General features: G+C 38.7%; 1 protein-coding gene across 1 annotated transcript in view; it reads left to right on the top strand.

Moving 5' to 3' along the window:
* OTOA (otoancorin) overlaps window positions 1–26,133 on the top strand; it is a 40,066-nt gene that overhangs the window by 2,098 nt on the left and 11,835 nt on the right. The window contains exons 2-22 of the mRNA XM_072878102.1: window positions 1,022–1,105; window positions 1,476–1,504; window positions 1,593–1,623; window positions 1,717–1,744; window positions 2,671–2,758; window positions 4,243–4,374; window positions 5,777–6,012; window positions 6,232–6,335; window positions 9,143–9,249; window positions 9,705–9,844; window positions 12,350–12,473; window positions 12,851–13,066; window positions 13,597–13,764; window positions 14,077–14,217; window positions 14,816–14,871; window positions 15,260–15,377; window positions 15,912–15,985; window positions 17,517–17,652; window positions 19,090–19,280; window positions 21,429–21,522; window positions 22,675–22,804. Of these exons, the coding sequence (XP_072734203.1) occupies window positions 1,027–1,105; window positions 1,476–1,504; window positions 1,593–1,623; window positions 1,717–1,744; window positions 2,671–2,758; window positions 4,243–4,374; window positions 5,777–6,012; window positions 6,232–6,335; window positions 9,143–9,249; window positions 9,705–9,844; window positions 12,350–12,473; window positions 12,851–13,066; window positions 13,597–13,764; window positions 14,077–14,217; window positions 14,816–14,871; window positions 15,260–15,377; window positions 15,912–15,985; window positions 17,517–17,652; window positions 19,090–19,280; window positions 21,429–21,522; window positions 22,675–22,804 (2,422 nt within the window). The 5' untranslated portion in view covers window positions 1,022–1,026. The remainder of the gene's footprint in view (window positions 1–1,021; window positions 1,106–1,475; window positions 1,505–1,592; window positions 1,624–1,716; window positions 1,745–2,670; window positions 2,759–4,242; window positions 4,375–5,776; window positions 6,013–6,231; window positions 6,336–9,142; window positions 9,250–9,704; window positions 9,845–12,349; window positions 12,474–12,850; window positions 13,067–13,596; window positions 13,765–14,076; window positions 14,218–14,815; window positions 14,872–15,259; window positions 15,378–15,911; window positions 15,986–17,516; window positions 17,653–19,089; window positions 19,281–21,428; window positions 21,523–22,674; window positions 22,805–26,133) is intronic.

Genomic DNA, 26,133 nt, shown 5'->3' with positions numbered 1-26,133 from the left:
GTATCCTTGTCCTTCAGGAACTAGACCAAAAGCAGCAAATTCATTTCATATAGGACAACTGTGATACTGTCAGTCTTTTCTGATGAGAATCAGTGACACCCTGGTGAAAAGCTCCGGGTATCCCGTTACCACCCTTCCAGCTAATTTCTTTCAGTGATCTTTATGCCGCATAGCCCAGGGCAGCAGGGATAGCAAAAGCTGGTAAAACACATATTTCTATAGAAACTCTGTCCTAGCTGATGGTGAAAAATTGATGGTGTACTTCTCCTGAGTACGAAGACTAGTGCTTTGATCCATCTAAATGAAGTGGCATGGTCTTGAACCCCATTTCCCAAATGTGTCTGTCTCCTGTTTCAGATGGGCACAAGGAACTTTCCCCCTTTTTTGCAGAGTGATGGCAGCAGGGGAGGGGAGCACTCCTTCAGCCCCCCTGCCTGGAGCACCCTGCACTGACATGGGGCAACTGAGAGGGCCAGGCCCTCCCACCATTTTTGCTCAGAGATCTGCAAATGGAGGGTCCCAGGGCTGGTCTGCAGTAATAGCGCGGGCAACTTAAGCTAGAAAAGGCTTAGGGTTTGCTTGGAGTTTCTTTGCTATTTCCGATTTCACTTCCTCTATTTCTTTTCTATTTTATCTGAGTTTAAAAGGGGTTTGGTTGGTTGTTTTTTTAAAACTAAACTGCATTTAAGTCATATTTAGGTGGAATGGGGCTTAGTAAATAAATAGTGCTACTAGGAAGAAAATTAAAAGAGCTACTTGCTAAAAGGAGACTAAATCTAGCTGCATGTACACACTTGGTGGACTTATGTTTGCATAAAATATAAGTCTATCCTGGAAAAAGATCTAAATTAAAAACTTGGGAGCAAGCACGTTTAGGTCATTCTGATCTGTATCTGTACTCCATAGCTTAGGCTGTCTCTGATTTATAGCTATGAAAGTTGTGGGTGAATACTGCCTTTTGACTCAGTTCTTTTTATTTTCCTTTTCAATTGAAATATCTTCTTATTCTAATAAACACTAGAAGAAATGTCCAGACTTTTGAAGATATGTTTCTTATTGATATCAATGAATCATGCTGAGATTACACAAAGTCAGACCTCTGAAGGTAAGACCAGAACTCCTGTATGAGGGATATATTTTGTGTGGATGGAAAAAACTATGTGTAGTAAAATAAATGCAGTACCGTTTAGTAACTAGGACCATATTCGCTGTTCTCTTGACTTCATGGAGCTATGCCAGCAAAGAATTGAACCAGGATTGCTTATTATTTAATAGCCTTTTATTGTCACTGTTTTTCTGTAAATACATTTAATCAAAACTGCATTAAATGCATAAACATTATAAATAGCATATACATAATTTATATGTATATATATATAGTTTTGATCACTGCATACAATACACGTATTTTTGTATAAGACAGCTGAATGGTAAAACATTAAATCAACTTTTAGTAACAGGATAATCTTTTGCAGATTTGCCTCCATTATTACAGAAAGCTGTGGTTAGTATTTTTATTTGATCTCTCTACTAATATTTTATATTATAATCTAAAAATAATAATTTATTACATATAGTTATTTTTTCCTTAGGAGGAAGTAATAACTGGAAAATATCTGAATGGTAATGTATAAAATTGTTCCTACTTATGCTTCTAAAAGGAATTAAAACTCAGTATCTCACCATAACTTTTTATGTTCCATTTTTCATATGTAGCCCTCCTTGATATACTTCATTTTCAGAGGTAATGTATTACTCTCACCATCTTGATTTTTTGGTATTAGCTTGCACTTCAGATATGATCTGTTTCATTTCCACAGAAACTGGAACGTTATAGATAGAATGAAATTGGCACATATGATTACTTTGATTTAGATCTCCTGTGTGGAGTATTTCCTCTTAACAAGGAAAAAGCTGTTTTTCATGATAAAGCAAAAAACATATATAGGATGAGGCTGAGAATAAATACTAGCTACAGTTTTCAAAAGTCTTGGTAATTACCTTTGTTCGTATTTTTCAGAACGGCTTCTTAAGGAAATTAGATGCAGTTCCAGCTTTCTGTCCATCTCCCTCTTTCAGTGCTGCTCCATCCCCTATCCATCCCACTTCCTCCAGCTCCTGGTGACTTTTGAATTATTTGCTAATTTTATCTAAATTTGAAAGAGCAGTATAAGCCTCAAAGGCAATTCCACCCCTACGTATTTTGAGAAAATCAATGGCTGCGTAAAGAAGGCACACTGAAATTAATGACTCTGCTGAGGGAAAGGCAGAAGACATTAGTCAATGTACTTTCTTTCTACAAGCAGATCAGAACAGGCGTAATGGGGTGCCAGGAAGCACACCTATAGCTCCGGACTAGCCACAGCACAGCTTGTCTCGTGTCTGGAGATGGTACTAATGCAACATGTTGGAAAATTGAGTTTATTGTCGGTGGTTGTGGAGTTAGATTAAAAAGCCCATAACTAATTCATTCCGTTCCTCATTGAATCATGTGTTTTCATTGCATTAAATAGGTTGGCTAGTAGTCTTGTTAGGCCAGAAAGCTGAATACTCGTGTCATTATGATGTTACTAACGGTGTTTGCTTTTCTTATTCTTTTTTGTCTTGTAATCTGCTATTTTACATGTTATATTATTTTACTGGCATTTTTGGTCCTGTTTTCTGTTACAGTTCTAATGTCTGGACAGCAGATATGCTTACAAAAGTCATGGCATATTTTCATGCCCAGGAAGTTATGTTTACTCTTAGCGGCCTACAGGTTTGTGCCATTTAAATGCATGAAAATTTTTATTTTAAAAGGAATTAAAAAAGCAACCTATCTCTGTAGCCAAAACTAGGTTGTCAATAATAGAGATAACTAACAGATCTACAGTGTAGCAGATAAGTAGGAAATAGGAATGGGGTTTTTGGTTGTTTTTTTCCCCTAAGATTGCAGGAGAATGCAAGGCAGAAATAATAAGAAGGAAGATCTTTTTGTTTTTTTGTCTGATGGAAAGCAGAAATTAGTTTTCAGGCTCAGCGATTGTTTCTGACTTGAGTGTATACACATGCTGTTCCTCCACAAAATAGAAGGTTTCTCCCAGATTTTGACTGTGGCTGTAGTTTGCACTGCTTCTGATGGAATGAGAGGCTCCAGAGCATCCTACAAAACACATCCACCTTTTAAGGCTCCTCTGAACTCTGTTTTGTAAATTGTCAATGTGGAAGCGATAGAGGGAAAAGTTGTTCTTTATCCCTGGTCATTACGATTAGCTATGAGCTGGTTTAAGTGAAGCTGTAGCCTGCTAATCAAAACCTGACCCCTTCCCTCCTCCCTACAGGCAGACACACGCTCTGAAAAGGAAAGTGTCAAATGTGCGCTGAGCCTCAGGCATTCCCAAAAGCCCAGGGCCGTGCAGCTCCACAGCCCTCAAACCTTTTCCCAAGCTCCGTTTCACTGTCACAGCTCATCCAAACCTACATGAGACTAACACTGCCTCTTCCCGTTTGATTACATTTAGTAACAGTTTAAGGCTATAATCAGGCCTGGACCCCCTAGACAACAAGGACCTAACTATGTTAATATTTGTTGGTGGCAATGCAAGCTAAGCAAAGACAACAAAGAACAGTTTCAATTCAAATTCCAAACCAATTCTGAAATAATTCTGTCAGGAATTAGAAGGGATTTTACTCTAGTCTGGTGCTAATGAGCCTTACAGTGCTTTCTGTTCCAATATTATCATTCCCCTTAGATTTCCAAAACAGGCATGAGATTGTTAACAGGTAATGCAGTTTGATGTGAGAGAGAATATTTTTGCCTCACGACCTGGTACAGACTTTTCTTCCCATCTAATTGCACATTTCTTTCCTTTTTTTAATAATAATACGTACACGGTACCTGATTTTTTTTTGAGCGCTTTAAAAGGTTCATTTTCACAGCTCTGTTGTGTGAAGCAGAAAAGCTTTATTACTCTTGTTTTATGAAGTGAGAAACTGAGGCATTTTTGTTAAATGGCTCATTGGAGGGGACTTGCTCATGAAGCCAAGAATAGGATTTAAAAATTATTGTCTTTCAGCATTGCATTTAGATTATTTTTGTTTACAGTTTGTGTTGAGTATAGTTATTCTAGTCGTTGACAACACAGACAATACAGGAGCTAAGCACTTTTCTCTCCTTAAGCAGAGATTTTCAGGGAGTAAAAGATGCCCCTAGTACAATAGTACAATTTTTATGTATATTACCCATATTTTTCTATACTTCAGATGTCCATAAAAAGTCACCTGAAGAATCTTTTATACCAGCCTAGGCAACTACTATCCGAATTTCAACAGCTTGATCAGCAGCAGTTCCAAACTGCAATGAAGTATCTCTTCAACAGCAGAAAGGACCATCTTGTAAGTCACTTTGCACTTGCGAAAAATAGTTTTGATAAATGGGAAAGAGCCAGACTGGGGGTCTCGCAGTGCACGCCATGCAGTTATTAGGTGGCTTGTATTAGATTCCAGGAGCCCTTCTCCTTAGGTTGGACTTATTTCAGTTAATTCTTGTTGTCTAAAAGTTTGGTGCCAAGTCCAAGTCAGTCGTCTGGATTTTCTCTGCAATCACTGGAGAGAAATGCATCTCCAGAGAATGGTTTACCTTCCTACACAAGTGTCTAAGGTAGGTCAGACCAGTTGTTCTCAGGGAGTATCTGCTTCTTCTCAGCAGCTAGGAAGAGAGCCAAGATGACTAAAGAAGGTGAAATTAGTGATCTTGTTAGTTAGTTATGGGAGCGTGCAAGCAAATTGTTAGGCAATTTGGAGGGGAGGCAGCATAACATCATTTGCTTGCCTCTGTGGTGTGTTCCCATCTTAAAAGTCGCGCTCAGTGAGTGCCACCCAGGGAGGATCGCCCCTGCAGAGGGGATCTCCACTGCAGGGGTGGGATCATAGCTTGATGTATGAGAGCGCTTGGCACCTTCCCTGCCGGGACAAAGGGCCTCCAGCATGGGTATCGCTGACGGGGTGGAGATTAATCTGGGAGAAAGGGAGAGCATTTCCCCAGAGGCATGAGGTGACTGCCCAGGACAAACACTATATAATCCACTGTTCAAACAATGGCAGTGGCAGCTCCTGCTGCTGAAGCACACAGGATAGGTGTGCATCACGCACTGGGAGTCAGAGCAGTAGAGCATAAGCCCTTTCAATAAACGGTAAATTTCGTCTTCTCAAACGGCATACCCAGTTCTTCCAGGACTGATAATATCGCATGAACAAATCACCAGGCCCGGGACTATCAGCTCTGAACAGGCTGTCCTAGACACATTGACTTATGAGATGGAGCAACCTAATAATCCATCCCCAACCAGGGTGACTTTATTCCCTGGGCTTGGTTCTTTGATGTTGCTCCATCTTCTGGAGGGGATGTTTGTAGTAACAGCTGCAAGAAATACTGTGTGGGAAAAGGTCTATTCCAGAGATGTCTACATATTAAATTATGTATGAAATAATACCCATTCAATTCCAATATTCTTTCATTTTCCAAGTAACTAATTATTTCATGAAAGCACACATTATAACTTCAGCCATTTGGAATTTTTTTCTGTTTTTCATTTTGATTTTGTCAAAAGATTCAAGCTGGTCTCTGGCCAATGCCAGAAAGGAGTTATCTGAAGTAATGCAACCAGACAGTATTTTGCAGCTATTTTTCATGAGAACAGCACCATATTTTTTGTAGAGCGCTTTCTGTCAGGCCTCAAAATGAACAATATATTGAATCAATCAAAGAGATGTTCTTTTAACCCTTTGTTGCTTGCAGGAAATGGGAAATATTATTCTTGATTGGGACAAGACTAGAGAGAGAATTTTTCAAAGCCCAGGAGTAAACAGGACCTTGTTCCTTGTAACACTGGATAAATGCTTTCTGGCTCTGAGTGCTTTGGACTGTGTGAATATCCTAAGCCAGGTTTTGCGTGTGTCAGCAGTGAACTATCTCCAACCTGATGTCATTGGTAGCCTCCCAAATGTTCTGCAGGAGGATGCTTTCAGAAACTTGTAAGCCATTTATTTTCCAGACACAATTAATACTATGTAGCATTTGATGACTATATATACTTTTTAAAAGGGGTTACTATATGGTCTCAGTCTATTTTCCAGATATAGCTTTCTGCTTATGTGTTGCTGTCTCTAAAAACATTTGTCCATGTGTGTCGTTTAAAAAAAAAAAGAAATAGTTAACTCATTAGTGAACTGACATGCCCTTGTATCGCTTAGATCAACAGTATTCAAGGACCTCTATGACAAAACCTCAGCAAATACACAGAGAGCCCTGTATGGCTGGATGAAGCAGATTCTACAAAAATCCTATAACATAAGTGGTATGTTACATACAAAGTATTTTCTTCTTGCTTATCATAAGAGAAAAACAGTCAGAAAAGGCCTATCCATTGTATTGAATTGTTTCCCAAATTTAACACAGGTCTGTTTAAGAGTAGCTGTCTTGAATACCTTTGCTCCAGAATACAGTAAACATAATATGTTATTCATGGCAAATAGTTCTCCAAAGATGCTTGCTCTTCATCTCTTCTGCACAGAGCTATACACAAAGTCTCTGTACTCAAGTCCTTTTTCTAAGACTTAAATAGGATGCAATTGTCAGGTACTCTGCACAGGTGTGCTGTTCACTTTTGACCTCCTATTCAAACTAGAAAAATAGATCTGTCTCAGAATACATTAGCCAATGCACTGTTTAAAAATACAAAAGAAATGCAGGATGTTGTGAAAGTTCTACTGCATATGGCACTGACTCGTTCACAAAAGGGACAAAATAAAAACAAAGTTAATTAATTCTGATTTTATGCATTTTACCACATCTGTTTGCCTTGTTAATGTGTTTTAAACAGATGTGCCACAGCTGGGACAGCACAGGACAGGCTCTACGAGGGGGCTGTAAAGCATCAGCGGCACTGGTGCTTCAGAACCAGTGCTTGAGTTTCACCAAACATCCCAGCAGCGCTGTCATGGGAGCATTTTAGACTTTTAGATGTGTATGTTCTTCCTCTTTCCCTGGAAATCCAAGGCAAAATGCCCACTTGCTTCAGTGGAGCTGAATTTGGCTCCTGGGACTTCTGCCGTTTCAAAATATCAGAGTAACCGATTAAGTTATAGAGAGGAAGTTCATGACACTGTTGTGAGGTGGTATTACTGCCAGTGCATTACTGGGGAAGCAAAGGTGCAGAACTTGCCTGATGATACTCAGCAGTCCTGGGAAAACCCCACAACATCAGACATCTTGGGTTGTGTCTGAAACATTAGTGAACCCTCAGTTTGTAAAAGATCACCCAGCTCAGGAGGGACTGAGAATTACTATGCCTCTCTTGCGTCCTGGTTGCTGCTTCAAACGCAAAGCAGTGCAGATAGGGTGAATCCACTGCTGAAGGCATCTGGTGTGGACTGATTACCAGCTAGTTCTGGTAGTATGAGCTGCCCTGAGCAGGCACAGTTGGACTGCTACCAACATGCAGGTTGGCAAGTCTAAAGCTCACTCAAGTATATCTGCACACCACTGGTCACAGCACGGAGTGCGGACTCTCTATAACAGAAGAGTCCTGCAATAGTCTGATTTATTCACTTTAACTTTATATGTGGGTAGCACTGGGACAACCTGGGAAAGGGACCAGCAGAAGCACCATCTTCCTCACTGCAGCTCAGCAGAAAAGAAACTTGAAAGAAGCCTCATATTTGTGGTGCTTACGGGGCCACCTCCCAGGCATTTCTGCTGGTTTTGGTGACAGAGCTCATCACCGTGTCTCTGTTGTACCTGCAGAAATGCAGGGGGCTTTTCTGTCGTACCACTTCTCCCCGTGGTGTCAGGCAGCCCCTGCAGCTGGATCACTGGGTGAGCAGATGGCGACATGTGGCTTCTATGTCTTAAGAGTCAAACCTTTCAAGAAATTTCTTTGCCATTCAGCCAATTCTTGAAGGTTTCATATTAAAAACACTGAGGTATTCAGAGATGAAGCGTGCTGGTAGCCCTTGCAAAAACAGGAGGCTGTAACTTTTGAATTTTGTACCTTATTTAAAAATAACAAAAAGGCTTTTGGGGATCACGGCTACCATGGTTGGTAGCTGCAGGTCTGTTCTGCTAAAGGCCGCAGTCAACATCCTTAAATTGTGATAGTTTTTGTTTAACTTGTATCATATCTTTCAACTCTCTTAATATTCCTGGTAATGGGAGGTAATATCACTTCAAAAAACGGAGGCTTGTCAGAGAGGTCTGCTGGGAGCACTGTCTTGTCTCAGCTAAGGAGCTTAGATCTGTGTTTTTAAAAAAATCACTTACAAAATGGGGTTCTTCAGCTTCTGATATTTATAGGCTGTTTTTTTCAGATACTGAAGACTCTGCAAAATGCACTGATGATTTTATTTTAACAGAGTTGTGAGTATCAGCACTGCTAAGGAATATGTTCAGAGGTATCACGTGTTGAGCCATCCAAATTATGACACTTTGGAGAAAACACTGTCTTTGTGGCTTAAAGTACCCACCTAGTTCATAAATAATTTTTTCTTGGGGATATTTGGATCTTGATTTCATTTTCAATCCTTGGGAGAATGTTACTAAATGAATGACATTTTTTAACTGTTATGCAGTATTTTGTGGGTTTTTGCCAACCTATTTCCATATAGGTATATGAATGATTTTTCATTTTCTCCATTATTGCTATTGCATATTGCTGAAATGAGTGGTATCATCAATAATAATATATAAGATATATAAAGTGTTACAAAGTATCATGCCTTCCTGGTGTTCTTAAATAATATATTTGATTAGGAAAACTGAATTTATAAAGTCCTGCTCCATATTTAATACTATTGGTTTAATTTTTCCTGTCCCATACTTTATCCATTTTCTATTTCAACAACATAAAACATTAATCATTTTCATATGAGAAAATTTGAGACATGTGAATCACTATTTTACGTTCATTAAAAAATGTATGGGCTCATAAAAATGTGGTGCTAAAATCTAGCTAATGGAGGGAACCTGACTCTCTCTGCTAAGGAATTTTCTGATTTGCAGATACTTTTTTTTTATTATTTACCAATAACAATATAATGGGTACAATATATTTGAAAAATAATTACTCTCTTAATATTGTAGTGAGTATTTATTTGTACAAAACAGAGTTCAATGAATCAACTTCTTGGGTCAGTGCAGAAAACTTATGGATTTTGGGAAGATACATGGTCCATCTCCCATTAGAAGAAATTCTGAAAATTAGTCTCAATGAAGTAAGTAACAAAATGTGGTTGAATATATCATTGCCAACTGATGTCAGCTACAAACAATATGAACACAAATGTAAACTTAAACGTGAAAAAGAAGTTTATATATTTTAACTATTTAAACATAAAGTAAATCCAAATCAATTGTCAACCAAATATTCTTCTCTTTTTGGAATTTGAAGGTGCCTATCATTAATATGTAATTATTTATCTGTATCGGACTTCTGTGACTTGTACTGAAAGAAAGATAGGGACCAATGATAGAAGACCCTCAAATTATTTGACAGTTTGACAGAGAATTGCTCACTCAGCTTTGCCTTCAAAAATACTGTATTATCCAAAACTATGTTCTTCCTTTCTCTATAACGTGAATGGAGTCAATTAATTTAGACTGTCAAACATATTTTATTGGATGTAATTGTTTCATAATCCTGATGCATGATTTTGCTTGTACTGGTCAGATAAGACTATTCATTAACTACGACAATGCAACAAAGCAGTTGGACACAGTGTATGATATCACACCAGAGCTTGCACAAGCTTTCCTGGAAAGAATAAACTCATCAGGATTTGATACAAGAAACACTTCAACTATCTACAGGCAAGACTGCTTTTCTTTTATGGCTGTGTATGGAGAGAACGAATTAAGTAAGGAGAAAAGAGAGGAGCAATAAGTAGGTGATGAAATTGTTGATGTGGCATAGCTTTTTTCTTCCAGCAGAAAAATCTAGGCTGAAATCCAACTCTGGTTAGCAACAGTGAAGAATTGCTACTTTATGATTTTTTTTGAGGTGTTCCTAATTAGCTAATGCTTTGTCTCCTGCTCCACAGTGAGGAGTTGTCTGTAGTATTAGTAGGAGGACTACAGCAGTATCTGGGGGACCCAATCAAAGCTCCATCACATTGTACAGTACAGCAATAAAATAAATCGGGATAGCAGGACATGACTTGCCTTGGCTGTTTGAATCACAGAAGATGGAGGTGTTTTGTGGAAATCATTACAGTTAGGATTTAAGGAGGCAATCTTAGCTCATGCCAGCCAGGACTTCAAGTGCTTTTTAATTAGCATGGGTGTCACCAGAGAGGTCACACAGTGAAGGGGTGTAAAGCCTGTCCGGCTGTCCTCTTCATGTTCTGCAGGGTAGAGATGAGCCACATTTAAACGCACGTGACTGTGTGTGTAAGCAGAAAACGTCATTTTCAGGGCTGTCAAATCAGCACTGAACTTACTTTAACAATAATAAAAAAAACCAAAATAAACTGCTGTTACTCATAAATATGCAGTGAGCATGAGCTACCTGCAAGAAAGTGCTGTACTCCACATTTACATTTACACTGTCATATAAATGGATGTATTTAGTCCCAAGACACCACTGTCTGAAGTTATTTGTAGTCTCCTTGGGGGATACCTTGGAGTTTTAAACTAATGGATAATATGCTTTATGGCTTCAGAGCTCCTGTCATTATTGCAATGTAACTCACTGACTTCCATGAAGTACTGCTGATTGTTGGAGATGTAAGCGAGAGAAGAATTATGCCCACACTCTAAATTTCAATGTCAGAAATCTTAAAAATGATTTTACCACTCATGAAAGATGCCACATTCTCACAGATGAGAGAAATGTCATGCTCCATAATCCTTAATATATTCCATTTTTACAACACACCTATTTTATATTACTCATTTTAACCATACTGATGATTTAAATGCACTTTTACTTTTAAGAAGTAGTATTATTCATTGCCACTAATCCCAAAGGAGATGAAGAGCTCTTGGTGGCTATGCAATAATGCACCAGAAGGTAATTATTTGTTATAAAATGCAGTTATAGATGTTTCTTTGATTTGTATGTTAGTTTGATGATGTCCCGTGAATTCAGATGGGCTGCTGAAGCAGTATTTTGTATCGCTAAGCAGGTGGTTGTTGAGGGACTAGAGGAACTAAAAGCTAAGCCCTTCTGCACTACAGAGTTTTACCAAGTTTGTAATAGTGCTGCAGCATTGTCTGCTGGTGATTTAGTTCACATCTGGACATTATTGCCTAAACTCTGCCTATGCCTGCATCACTGAATTGCTAAAAAACAGAGACTGTAGAAGGAAAGCTGGGCTTTGTAGGTTCTTGTCCTGTGTAAATTATGAAAGCAAAGGCTCATTTTTTACGGTGACAGGGGATTGATTCAGGCTTCCTACAAACAAATTCATCACCATCACTGTGAAGTTTAAAGTCCAGACAGGGCGGTGCACAATTCAGACCTCCTTTGCAGGGCTGCAGGTAATGCAGGTAAATAAGCACAAAGCCTAAGTCAGAAGGCCGCCTACAGCAGGTGCTTACCCTTGGTGGTATGACTACTTCTCTCCACCAACTACAGGTTGTGGTTGCGCTTTACAGAGGTTAATGGAAATGCTGATTTCAATATTACAGCGTGGGTACCGTGGAGGAAAACAATCTTCACATCTGGTCCACAGCACTGCCTTGCAAACTGCTGCTCTGGCACAACTAAGACAGTGAGCCTCAGCACGTTTTCTCCTAGCCAGTGTTGAATTGGACAGGTTTCCATCCATCGGCCAGTCATCTGTTTGATGTGAAATACAGCAGGCTTTGTTTAAACCTGAAACGATAAAGAGGCTATGTAATGCTCTAGCTGCTGCTCTGACACACGAATGAGTTATGTTGCATGTGAAATCCAAGCAGGATTTAGAGTTCAAAACATTTGATCAATCCAGATAAGAGCTCAGCAAGCCACTTTTAGAGACTTATTTAGCCTTCCATCCTTTTCAAAGCAGAGATTATACTGCAAATTCTGGCAAGGGGAGTGGAGTCATTAGCTGGGAAATCCAGCCACGGACAAATGGAACCAGGAAAGTTAAATTTTTGACAGCACAAGCAATCTGGGTAGAGTTCAGCTGAATACAGAGAACAGTGCATATGTCTCATACCCAAATTTCAGGCCATGTGGCGTTTTAAAGATTGCAGTTTAAGGCACTAGTGACAGACAGAAATGACTCAAGTTTTGAGCACAAGCAGGGTGTGCCATACTATATTTCAGTTTCCTGAGAATGACACCTCTTATGTCAGAAGTTAGCTCATGTATTTTCTTCTATATAGGCTAGGTTTATTGGTTTGCTTTTATGATGACATGGAACAGATGGATGCTGCTGTGGCCCGGGCTTTACTTCATCAAATGATTAAATGCAATCAATTGAGAGGTTTCCAGGCTGAGGTTCAGAAGGTGGGTACAATGCTCGTTCTTGCCTAAGCTAATCTTGAAAACAGAGGGAAAGGGACTTTCTTCTTGAATTTGGAAATAAAAAGAGTGAAAAATTACTGGGATCTAAGAAATAAGTGGAAATAGTTCTCAATCATATAATGCAAAGAATAAAAGCCCATTTTTGGTTTTTTACAGCACTCATTCTTTTCTCATTCTGTTTCCTCCTGTTCCATATTCCTTTGACAACTGTGGTTCTATTTTTGAATTTTTATGAAGCTTGTGGTCACTAAATGTTGGCCAATGCCTATTCCACAAACTCCAGTTAAAGTTTTGGGTGATAATGAAAATTGGTTCTTGGAAGATTTTTATTTCCCATCTGCTTTTTTTGTTTACTTTAGCTCAAATCTCGACTCCTGAACATTGCCATGCAAAACCAGACACTGAATGATATCTTTGGATCTCTGTCAGATGCTGTGGTCGGGCTAACTTCAAGTCAGCTGGAATCTTTGTCACCTGAAGCAGTGCATAATGCTATTGCAACATTAAACCAAGTCTCTGGGTGGACAAAAAGCCAAGTTATTATTTTATCCAGTAAATACCTCTCCTATGAAAAGGTACCTCTGGTAACAGCTTTCCTACCCTCTATTTTTAAAAGTGAAATGGCTTTTTCTCAACAATAACTGTAGATTTTGAAAAGTTTAGTACTGTTAGTGGTCTGAAAATTTTGTTTAAATCAAATAAAAATATCCAAGACTGTACCTCCCAAAGTAATTCTCTAGTAGCAGAGAGAATGACTATTTCCATTTGGCAGTTGTATATATTATTTTGTCTGTATCACTGCCCTAGGCAGAATTTGCATGATCAGAGATCTCAGACTATATATTCAAATATACTGTAATGGAAGGAACCAGGGTCCTCTCTGAAGTTTCAAAAAAAAGGAGCCTCTGAGAAAATTGTCGCATTTGTTCCCTGCACAGTCTTGTCTGATTTGAAAGAAATCTGGGGAAAGTGCATCGCCAGGCAAGAAATGTATTAAGTATTCAACAATAATAGTTTTGATTTATTTATTAACTTCTGCTTTTAAATATACCTGCTGTTCACAAGCCAGAAAACTTTCTGTTTGTTTGTGCTGTTATCTCTGCAGGTTTTATCATTTTATAATGTTAGTCAAATGGGCGTGTTGGTAACTGGTATTAGCACCCAGTCATTCTACAGCATGAACCCAAAGGAGCTGTCTCAGATTATTCGAGGCACAACATCCCAGTACTTATCTGACTTATCACCCGCACAACAGCAAGGGATCCTCAGGAAGGTGATTATAAACTCGAGTGTGTAGCAGATTCTTTCTGTACAAGAGCACAATAACCAGATATGCAGAGCATGATTTAAAATGTTGTCCGAGATATGTGTTTTAGCTCAATGGTTAATATTTCCAGTGGTTTTTCTGAACACCAAGTATATTTTGAAGGCTGTCTCTTGCTTAGTCATGTGGCATTTTTAATACTGACATGTTTTTCCTTTATCCTCTTAAGAGAAATATTACACAGAATAGAAAGAAGGGCAAATCCTGTAAATCTAAGTATCAGTTCTGAAATACCATGTATTTATCTGTTCCTCTTTTTAGATAGCTGCATCTGGAGATTTTTCTTCATCAGTCAAAGATATACAAAGAGCTTTCTTTAAAGAAATACCTCTTTCTGATTTATGGAAGCAGACTGGATATAATTCTTCAATGATGAAAGAAAAAGAACTAAGAAGAAGCCAGGTAAAAATTATTATGCAGTCCCATTCCACTACAATTTAGTATGATGGGAGAATAGGAAAATTGTTGTAATACATATGTATTCAAGGAACATAGGTAAAAGGAAGGAACTGCCCCAAATATATCTTGATATAAACAACCAGAGGTCACTTAGAGCCTAGGCAGCATTATGAGACAATGTTACAGAAAGGGAAGCATTAATATGCTGAATTTAAAAGTCTTCAAGATTCTGCCACATACATTTTCTCTTTCCAGTACTGTATACTAGACATTTGCATGTACAATCAGCCCTTTGGCTCTGTCCAGAGAGATGCAAGGTTGGACCGGATGATCTCCAGAGATCCCTTCAAGCCTAAATTACTCTGTGGTTGTGTGCCATGAACATGTTTAACATCATCCCGTAGTGCCAGGAAGTGATGTCTTGTCTTGTGAAGTTGTTGTTCAGCACTGGATGCCAAACCTTTTGGCTGGCCAAACTGGACCATAGAAATACCTTCAGAGTACATAAGAGAGTTAAGCATGCAAAAACCTAGCAGTAGTTATTGCCGCTTACAACTGAATTACCTAAGCTTAACTTTAAATATGGTGGGTTTTATTTCAGGCTTTGTATCTGTATGAATTACTGTCTAAGAAAAGCTATCCTGTTGACCTGCTAAGGTATGGATGATAAGTGTCTCTTGAAATGGAGTTTAAGTCTAGTTTTGTGATGAGAGTGACTTTGAGGTAAACATAAACACTACATGGTTATTTTGTACTGTCTTATGTTTATTAATTCCTTGGTACCACAGGATAATTCATCTTCCTTATTAAAAAGGGTCTCCAAATCCAAAATCTGGATCAAAGCATTGCAGAGGTTTTGGTATTTTAAGGCTCAGTCAATATTTTTCAATTTGATTACATTTTTACTTTCAATAGCCTTTTGGTTACAAGAAAGGGTCAAGAAAGAGAGGTGGTCAAGAAACTGTATCTTAGGACATGGTTGTGGGGAGTAAGGACTAGATCCTGCTTAAATTTTCAAAAGATTGAACTTTGCTTTTCCTATCAGCACAGGACAGCTTGTGAAAGGAGTAACTTGTCAACTCATTGAAAGTATGGGCACAGATGTTTTTTTAAACGCTTTTAAATTCTTTGAAAAGAATCTTCATCTGCTTTCTCCCTATCAGGTAAAACCAAAAAAAGACATACATTGTGTACATACTTACAGACATACTTGTGTACATAAACATACTACTCAATATCCAAACTGTAGGTAAATTAGAATTTGGTTAATTCTATTTTCATTTTTTTCAAAATCTTGTGTGTGTGAACTTGTCTGTTAACGTGTTTCATTTAAATTTTTTATCTGTGAATTCATCTGTTATCATACTTCATTTTGACAATTTCATTTGTCACTGACAAATTGCAAGAAATTTCTACAGGCCTTCTAACTTGCTAATTCATGAGTAATCTGTTTGGAAATATGTATAAGTTTCAAAAACATACAAATGCTCTCGCAACCAAATATAGGATATTTCATCTCTGATGTCTACAAAAAGAAAACTCTAAGCTACTTTAAAAAAGCCAAAGAAAAATGCTTTCTGAAGATAATATGCACCGTTTTATATATGCTAATTTATAAGCTGTAATAAACAAACCATATTTTCATTACTCCTCAAAATTTCCAAATGTTTAAGATCTTAAACTTTTGTTGCTTTTAGGTTAACTGTTTGGCTTGGAAGTTTTGGAAAGTGTCCAATGCATCTATTCCTCCCTTCCTCTTATTGGTGCTTCCGTAAGTTACATCTTATGACATCTGAAGTTACTGCATTTGTAACAGTACATTCAGAGTAGTCCTTCTGAGCACTTTTTTAATAACCTCTTCGGTCCTAAGAAAACTGATGATTCAAACAGATGGTAGTTTATAAAAAGTGGTCACTGACTGTAGCCAAAATCTGTGTCAAGTGAAAGTTGGTAATACCTGATGTCTTTTAGCATAGCCCATTTTTGTCACAGTTGTGGATTCCTTTGCATCCTTGAAATCAGTCCCCCTTGAAGCACTCTGTGTGCAGACTGAATCACAGTGCAGTGGTGTGGCAGCAATCAAAAAGCTTGTAAAGTTGCTGCATATCCTGTTGCTGATGTCTGATAAAATAAAGGGGTTAATTTGTTGGGCTTTCTTGAGCATAATTGTTTAGAATCACAAAACTAACTTAAATGTAGTTTATGCTGGGGTTTTTTTTCTTTTTTCTTTTTTTTTCCACCCCCACCACCAGGTTGTGAGACTTTGTTTGCTTATTTGTTTAGGGGTTTTTTTGAGAATGGATATGTAAAACAAAGCCATTGGGTACTGCCCAAGCATATTGCTCTGTATGGCTAAAAATATTTCCATGTGTTTAAAGACATTTTAGTAAGTTAGCAAAACTTTGCATTATGTCAATAGCCAAGTAATATTCAGTGACAGCTTTTTTCCTTAGAAAAAAAATAATAATTGTACCTTGATAGGAACTCCTGAATTGTACAACTTCTTAATTTCCCTTTTTCTTTATTTCTTTCTTCCTACATGCTTGAAGGGATAAATGGGAATGAGAACTATTCTTTTCCTGGAATATTTTTAATTGAAAAAAAGTGAGAAAATAAAAGGATTCTGTTTGAAAAGGCATTACTCTATTTAAAAACAATAAAATAATAATAGAAAGACTTTAATACAAGGCTTTCTACAAACGGTAGCACCAAGTTATTTGGCCAACAATTGCATGTTGCTTGTCCAGGGCCATCAGAAGTTGCTGGTGCTCTTGCCTACAAACCCTAGTAAGGCTGGGCTTGCGCAGCTTTGGGATGTAGCTTTATTTGCAAAGGCTGCCTGCCACTCTGGGTGGAGAAGAGCATCATTTTGTTTAATTTGGCAGGCCGCCTTGGACTTTGATAAAAAGGAAGCCTACTCCAAAACTACTTGTTGTCCTTAACCCACCCACCACATCTTCATTCATCAGAGAATTATTCCTAATAAAAAGGAGAAAGGGGAAAAGTTTCTGGACTGTAGACAATCTTGTTTCATATAGTGTTAAAGCATCTCAGAGCACTTTCATTCACTTGCAGCTATTTATAACCCTTAGCCATTTTTTGAAGTGAGGTTGATGTGCTGATGAACTGGAAGAAAAGATTTAAGTAAGGTGTGGATTGATTGCAACTTTTCTCGCCTAGCCGGTTTATAATTTTTCAAGTCCAGGCTTCAAATTGTTCCATCATCACAGATTTTATGGGTGTGGTTACGGGTGTATGAAGGTCAAGTTTACATTCTGAGACTGTTTGAATTCTTTCTGCAGGATTGAGTACCTGGAGTACGTCTCAGGCCCTTTGTGTGTCCCTTTCATTGAAAGTCTGGGGAAAAGTGAGATGGACCTTTTGAATCCAAGCCTTCACAAAAAGAACGCTGTCCTGCAAAAAGTACAGGAGTGCTTGGTAGGTATGGCTAGGAGGGGTCAGCAGTGGAGTGGGAGCTGCAAAAAAAGTAATCTAGTAAAAGTAACTAGTAATCTAGTAATCTAGTAACTAGTAATCTAGTAAAAGTAACTAGTAAAAGTAACTAGCCACTGACAATTCCAAACTAAGTGAGAGGGTTGATTGATTAGTTTTCTCTCCCTTTATTGTCGTGTGGTGCATCACAAAGTTATCCTGCCTACTTGTACTCTCTGGTCCGCATGCGCACGCTCATGGTCTCTTCTATGCAGACAGCAACCTGAGACACAGGGTCTCCTGCTGTGTGTTTGTGCGGTGAAACCATAGCAGATGGACTCTGAGAGTCCAAAAGGGAATAACACAGCATGGTAATTTCTTCATCGTCACAAGCAAGAGCAGCTTAGGCTATCCCCTAGCTCTAAGAAGCTCTTAGTGCCAAGGCTCCAAGCAACCTGCTGTAGCTGACCTGATTTGAGCAGAGGAGTTGGACTGGGAAACCTCCAGAGGTCCCTTCCAAACTCAGCCATTCTGGGGTTCTGTTTGCACATATTACTGTACTGCGTTTCATACAGTAATGTCAGTCACCATCTACATAAGTTCTTGACTTACCCATCTGTATTCTTATGGGGTTTTTGTGTACTGTTTTGATTTTATTGTTCCCTGCCTAAGGAAACCTTTTTATAGCTTCCTTAACAATTTTCCTTGACTCCATGCATGCTATGGAGTGTTCTCATGAAATGTCATTGCTGACCACAGTGAACTGGCTGGGACAGCCTGGAGCTGGCCCATTTGCACCTGGAGCTGTTCCCCCTTGCTCCAAGCAGTGCTAGCCCTGTAGAGCTGTGCGTTCGTGGCACAGGAAGCTCCATGGAAGAGGTGGTGGTACTAGGAGGATTTTGTGAATTCTGCTGTCTGGGAGCTGCAGCAGTCACTAGTTTTTAGGGGAAACTAGTTCTGTGATGTAGCTGTGAATATTCATGTCCTTATACATACTAACCAGCCCTATAATCCCTAGTGTTTTGGCAGCTGCTTGAGAAACCCCTCAGAGCTAAGCCTTCTGACAGCAAGAGCTTGGTGGCCCCTTTGCCACAAGGGGCCACGTGAGGACTCTGCTGCCAGGCAGAACTGCACCACCTCTGCCGGTGCTGGGTGGTCCCCTGGATATAGAGATCATGGTGTATTTTTAATGTCTGCTTCAATATGGAATAAAGAATACACTGAAAGCTCTGACAAGTGCTTATTAAATATCACCAGTTGCATTGGTAAAAGCAAAAAGGATAAAGCAGTCTCGGCAGAAATTGTAGATTAAGTTGCCAGTGCAAACTGTTGTGTCTTTGTTCCTTAAAGGGTCACGAGCTTAAATGTGTGTGATGCAGTTGAGTGATACAGGGCAAGAGCCAAGATTAGCTCTGCCAACAAGGTAAATGCTTCTTGTTTCAGAACGGCTCCATTGCTGATGAATATGATGTTGACCTACTTGGAAATCTAATCTGCCACTTACCTCCAGCCTTTCTACATGGCAGAATGTCCCTGAAGGCAATGGCAACAGCCTTTCATCAATTCAAACTCTGCCAACAGCTCAGCCATGAGCAGAAGACTGAAATTAAATACAAACTCCTCGAGTTATATGGGTAAGGTATTGGATATACCACCTTGCTTATGCTGATGGTTAAGCCATGCAAATACCAACCATTTGCTTTGCCCAGATAGAACTGTAATGAACAGAACACAAAGCAACTTCTATTACTGGCTGAGCTTGGGGTCTCTGTCCACTAGAATGACATTTCTGTTCTTGTGTGTAATGTGATAACTGCGGAACAAAATACAACCCCAGGGACACCCTGCATGACTTAAGACCCAGAGCAAAAGGAGAGAAGGTGTAATGTTTGAGGAGGGGCAGGCAAACAGACTCTCTGGCATGGCAAAAGAAAGGACTTTACAGGCAAAGAATGGCACAGGAATGCAAAGAATGGGAAAATGGAAGTGGGATACTCAGTGTGCTGGTGTGAGAAGAGAAATAAAGAAGACTGCAAGTACTGTGGCAATGTGAGAGAGCTAGAGAAGAAGCAGAGGGATATAAAGTTCAATCAATTGAAGCAACAAAGTGGACAGCGTGTTAGATGTCATTAATGACTCAGATTAGGAGGCTGACTGGAACCACACTGCTATATCAGTCATGCAAAAATTAAAGCCGTCCTCTATCTGGCAAGAATATACTGTTTCTCTCTTGCATCGTCTCTTAGAAGTATCTTGCACTTGAAAAGGGAGGCTAAATGCATAGTTTCTGACCATCCCTTCAGCCCCAAAGTCTGTCACTTGATCCACCTAATCATTTTAGTTGCTCATTCAGCTTCCTCCTAGTCAGCATTTTTCTGGTAATGGAATAGCTATATTTTCCACCAGATCCCATCACTGCATTAATCTTGATACAGATCCATTTTATTGAATCATGACACACTGTGCTAAATAATATTTTATTTTATTTTATTTAGAAAATATTTGTCTAGTTGAATATTGTCATCGTGGAGCAACAAACCAAATAAAGTTTTCTGTGAGAACATGCACTAGTAACAGATTTGTTAATACCATCTTCTTCAGGCTCTTTCAGGCTGAAAATTATTTATCCAAGTGCTTTCTTAAGTCAACCACCAACTGGGTTGGCTAACGTTTGTCAGATTTCTATCAAACCAACAGGCCAAACCTGCATTGTCCTAAGCGACATACATTTTGAAACACGCAGCCCCACTCAGAACTGACCCTGAACTTAATTCTTAAGACCTGAAATTCCTACAAATAATGTAGCATGTTGTTTCAAGAGATATGGTACCTATCGTAGAATTGATCTCTCACACAGAAATGGCATAGGTGTCATTAGATGTGGCTCTCCAAGGTGTTAGATCTGCCTTCCACAACTCTTGACATTGCAGATGAATGAAATAGCAGACAGTAAAAATATGGAGCTAATAATCTATGGATTTACATCTTCTGTTCCATCACCTATGTTTCGTGTTTCTGTCCCTTAGTTTTAAAAAGGCAGCATTAGCAGCAGACTGTGTGGTGCCACACTGAGTTACTTTCCTGAATTTAGTGAACTCGATCTCTTCAGAATGAGGGGGAAGCTGTCCACTTCTCCTAAATGTGCATGGACCTGTTTTTCAGAAATGTTGAGCACCCACAGCTCCTGCTGACATCAGGGAAAGTTACAGTTGCCCAACACCAATGAAAAACAGCCCGTGTACACCTACAAATAGTTCAATATTGGAATAGAGGAGGGGTTTTTAATTTATAAGCGAGTACTGGCAAGTGTTGTTTGCTTGAAATATTAGCCACATTGGTCCTTAGGATAAGATTCTTGGAAAAAGGATGGTTTCAATTTTGGTTATGAGGTTTCTACTTCTCTTTTGATACCATTTTGCAGACTACTATTGCAGTATGAACCTGACAGAAAATGGTAAATTTTCTTTTGAAAAAAGAATTATTTCTCCTTGCCTGAAGACTGTAATGCTAAGAATACTGTGACTATTGAGGGAGGGGGAGAGAGCTCCATTATGCCAGTATTTGAAGGCTTTCTCTGAATATATTGAGAATTCCACTAATGCCCTATATATCACAGAGAGATGAGAAAATGCAATCTGATGTTAATAAGCATGAATCATCACATTGGCGTAGAAGTGTCTGTGTTTCCTATATGATACAGTATAAGAAAAACTCTGAAGTTTTAGTATAATTTTGATTGTAAACATTCTTAATTAATATAATTTTCCAAAATATTTCTTCAGCTCCCCAAACAACTGGACAGCTGAAACAACATTAGATGTTGGACCATTCATAGCTCTGCTGTCAAAAAGGGAATTAAACATCCTTGCTGAAAAGGTATATTTTTATTATAATTTTTAAATTTGTAAAAGATGATGTTAGAATTTGGATTTGTGAATGTCATAAAGCAGTCTAAATTATGTGACCTGAATGCTAAACTAGGTAAATAATTTTCTTGGCAAGGAACCATGTGTTAATGTTTCACACATTCTTGACTCCCTCAAAATTTCTGAGATTTCTTCTTGAAAGTAATGGTAGCATAAACAATTATTTGCAAGTATACAATGTTAATTGTACATTGTCATGTAGAAAAAAAAACATGGTGCATTTATAGTGATGCAGGCTCAAACATTTTTAGTACTTTACACCTTGCAGTGTTATTTCTTCCATTCCCCTGCCTTCTAACCATAAAGTTATGTTTCTTATCCTGTTAATAATGGGATTGTACTGATCAAATTAGCATTTACTCATGTGGCCCTTTGCCCTAGGGCCAGTGTAGCACACATAACAACAACTGATAGCCTCAGCATTGCACTTCGTAGTTTCTTTGCCCTTTTTAGTTCTTATAATCTTATAATTTTTATGTATAGGAGTAAACTATACTGGAATGAGGAATTCATTCTTCAGCAGAAATACGTGAGCACAGTCAGCAACTTTTCCTCAGGAGATAATGCTTACAATTGACCAAATAGAACAGGACTCTTCACCTGAAAGGAAGGTGTCTAGCAGGGTGGAGGAGAGAGGTCAAAAAAGCCTAAAAAAGGCAAACAGGTTAAAGTTATTTCTCATAATTTAACTGGGGCCCTATCCTCAATTTTTACACTTATCTGGGAAATTTAAGACAAACAAAATAAAGTACTTTCCATACTGCACATACTAAAATGGTGGAACTCATTGCTACAGGAGGGTCTGGACACAGACTCCAATCAGGCAGTGCTCAGGTGTTGCCAGAAGCCGAGAGGGCATACAGGAAGGAGAATCACTCAGAATTGGCTTTGTTTCTAATTTTTTTCCCCCTCAAACATATGCTGTTGACCTTTCAGTAGCAGCCAATTTACTCTCCTCTTCTGAAACATCGGCACAAATAGGAAGGAGGCTGAGCTGTTACTAACCCCTACTTTGCTGAGGTCTGCACAAGTCTTTCTCTGCAAATTGATTTGTTTTAAAAGGGAGGAAGAAGTCTTATTTATTCTTTCTTTCCCTTTGAAGTTCCCCGATATCATTTTACAAATAGCAAAGACAATTGGACTAATTTCTTCAGCTGAAGAGCTTCTATCAACTGTATTTGAATCTGTCTCCAATGCCACTGCCAACATCGAATCATCTCTCACGAGACCTGGTCAGTATTTCACCTGGTATCTGTGCGAAGTGCCAGATTTACAATGGTGCCATTTTGGGCTGTGATGGTGCAGTTCAAACAGACTTTTTGTTTCACCTTGTCATCAAATGCAGTCTGAGAAGTCAGACAATAAAAAGTAAAGCACTGAGTAACTTAAAGAGGTTCAGACTTTTAGCAAAAACAGTGAGGGTCTTCGTTCTGTTGCCCATAGTTGTCTCATACATTGACCAGTTGCTGAAACACTTAATTTCATTACAGGATTGTATGGTTAAGCATCTCCTGGAATGTTCCTGAGTGCATAAAGGAAAAAGATGAATGATTTGAATTAGAGGGCTTTGTTTATTTTTACTTTTTTGTTTATTTTTACTTTCCTTTGTAATCTAAGTGAAAATCCGTGATTTAAAAAGCTGTGAAGGTGACAAGTTACTGTTGTGCGAAAAGATTGCACATAGTTAATCCTTTGCCAGACATAAGCATATGTTGACTTGGCTGTTCTTAAATCTGACATTGGTGGCACTGTGTTTTGTCTGTCCAAATGGACAAAGTTTGTTATAATCTAAAAGGTATTTTAATTAGCAACCAAACTAATCTATTAGAATCGCTGATGACAAATGGATCATTTTCTTTGTATAAGGTACATATTTTGCCTATATTCTGTTATTACAATAACCATATCCTTTCTCTTACTTGAAATTCACCCAGGCAGAATTTTTAAGCTATGCCATCCTGTGCCATGGAAAACAACTCTGCTGTGGGGGAGGCTTTTGAAAGCACTAATGGGAATTTAGACCCCAACAATTTCAAGGAGTTAGGTACTGTTTGCCTTTATGTCTTTGAAAATCTCCCCATTGGTTCTCTGTCTAACAGAATATAGGTCCAAGCTCTCAGCAAGCCCTGAGCCGCTACAGAAATCCATCTGCTTGTATAACAGCAACTCTGAATGATGACTATGTGTCTCTGGGAATGAATTTGCTCCTGATAATGCTGTATTCATATACAGAGAGAGACAGAGGGTGTTCTACAGAGTTGTATTTTTGCATAGCCTGAAAAAAAAAGACCTCTGTTGATCAGAGGAGTCATTACAGAATTATCGTGCTCTAAAAAAGCAGAATCGAGCTGGTGGAATAGCAGAGTATTAGTCCATCTGTATGTATGAAATTCACTCTTCCTTGAACAAGTAAACCATCAGATCATAAATCATATTTGTTTAGACATGGACCACAGGACTAAAGGTTCAGCATCAGGTATTTCAGTAGGCTTGTGTCCTTACATGTGTTTTTTTAGGCCTGTGGATCACAGCAATGTGAATCCCAAAGACTTCTCTAACTGGACTAATTCATGTTGAGTGCAGTTGCAGAGCTGTCTCATCTGTATTGCAAGACCAATAGAAACCTGCCAGTGAAGCTAATGATCTTTGTCAAAGGATAACTTGGCTCCAAGGCTATGGAGCCTTTTCATTCTTCACTTGGGGTGCATGAGCTCAGCTGGTGGGGAGCCTGGGAGATGAAAAATTGGATTGTTTATGCTAGTCTAAGAAATACTTCTGCAGTCCAAGTATGGTATTGAAGTTCCATTACCAAACATAATCTTATCAACTCCACACTACTCACACGGTCGTTTCAATAAGGAATGGAGTTTTATGGCTGATTTGTCAATCACTAGAAAATTGGGTATTATGAAAATGGCTCTAGAATAACACTGATGCTCTTCATGCTACCAACCTGCTATTTTACATTTCCCACAGTCCGGTTGTGAGCTAATATTAATAACAGTAACAATTACCAGTGACAGAGTTCTTACATCTATGTCTACATCAAGATAAAAACAAAGGTGGTGCTTAAGGCAAGATGGAACCTATGAGGCAAAACTCAGGAATCGTGTGTCCAAGATGCAACCAGAAAGCAGTGGCAGCGCTGGAAAAAATTCAAGCACTGAGATGTTATAATATATTATATATATAGTATGTTCTTCATCAAACTAAATGTGATTATACAGCAAAAGGAAGAGTGAAGCAGCATCAGATACAAGAAGCAAAGCCAGGAATATAATTAGTATTTCCCTCTGTAATCGCACCAATGTATCTGGTGTGTTACAAATAATAAAATCAACGTTTTTTCCAAGAACACAAAATATTAGGTTTTCATGACTTGGGGAAGGGAACTGCATTGTGTCTGGATGGGTAGTATTTACATGATAAAAGCTGACCTTTTGCAGCACGGGAAAGTGAAACAATGCAGCTTCACAAGAGGGCAGTGTAAAGGGAGAGCAGAACATCAGCTGGTACAGTGGAAGCTGAACAACATTTTCGTTTGCTCAACAGATTCAGTCTTTTCAGTGTTCTACCCACTGCTGCAGCTTCCTTTGATGCAAATAAATCCCTCCTCTGCCTCCTTTCAAAGTACAAATCTACTTTGTACATCCTCACTTTAATTTATTTATCTGGGGGAGCTTAACTCAGGCACAGCATCTGTGAAATTCTTGCTTTTTACTGGTAATGACCGTATCTGAAGACACGTAGGGATTATATGGTTTAGATAATTATTTAATAAGGTTTTCCTAAATTAGTGACAGGAGAGAGGGCAGTAAGCAACCACATTAGGATTCTAATTTCTGCTTTCCATCGATATTAGAGGTAGATTATGCCAACAAAGACCAGGATTTGTTAAAACACACAATGGAAACTGTCTCGTTTGATCATGCATAGGGCCAGAACCTGACTGTAAAGAAGATTTTTAAATGGAGTTTGTCTGTCCAAACAGTTCTGTTGTAAGTGAACAAGCCCTCTCTAGATCCTGACATTTTAACAACATGCTTGACATAAAGAACAAGCACCGTGCTCCTCTGACACATCCAGCTTCTGTCTTCACCTTGTTTAAATGTCAGGCAAGTCGTACAAGACATACAACTTTGTCAGGGTATTTCAGAGTAAAAGGACCTCTCATGTCTGTTAGTTTCCTGTTGAGCTGGATTCACATATGTGCTGTTTGAGCGTGGAGAAGTTTATTCAGCTGCAGCATTTTTTAATGAACAATGACATAGCTATATGGACACTTCCACCGAGGTCATCACAAAAGATTTGCATTTCATTCTTACTCAAGCAAGGCTCCCAGCAAATGGTGGTTTTACCGCAGAATAAGCCCTTGCCTGGGTTTTGATGCCTTTAGGGAATTAGACTTGAAAGAAACTTGCAAGACATTGGTTACTCTTATTGCACACATGCAGATTTTAGTTTTATTGTGGCATCCTATATTGTAACTGTTCCGAAATGTATGTCTGCTCCTGTTTTCTTTTCCAGCATGCACTGCCTTTGGAGGACAAAGAATATAACA

Source organism: Ciconia boyciana, chromosome 13, assembly GCF_034638445.1.
Source record: "Ciconia boyciana chromosome 13, ASM3463844v1, whole genome shotgun sequence".
Classification (NCBI taxonomy): domain Eukaryota; kingdom Metazoa; phylum Chordata; class Aves; order Ciconiiformes; family Ciconiidae; genus Ciconia; species Ciconia boyciana.
This window is presented reverse-complemented; position numbering and strand designations above follow the sequence as displayed.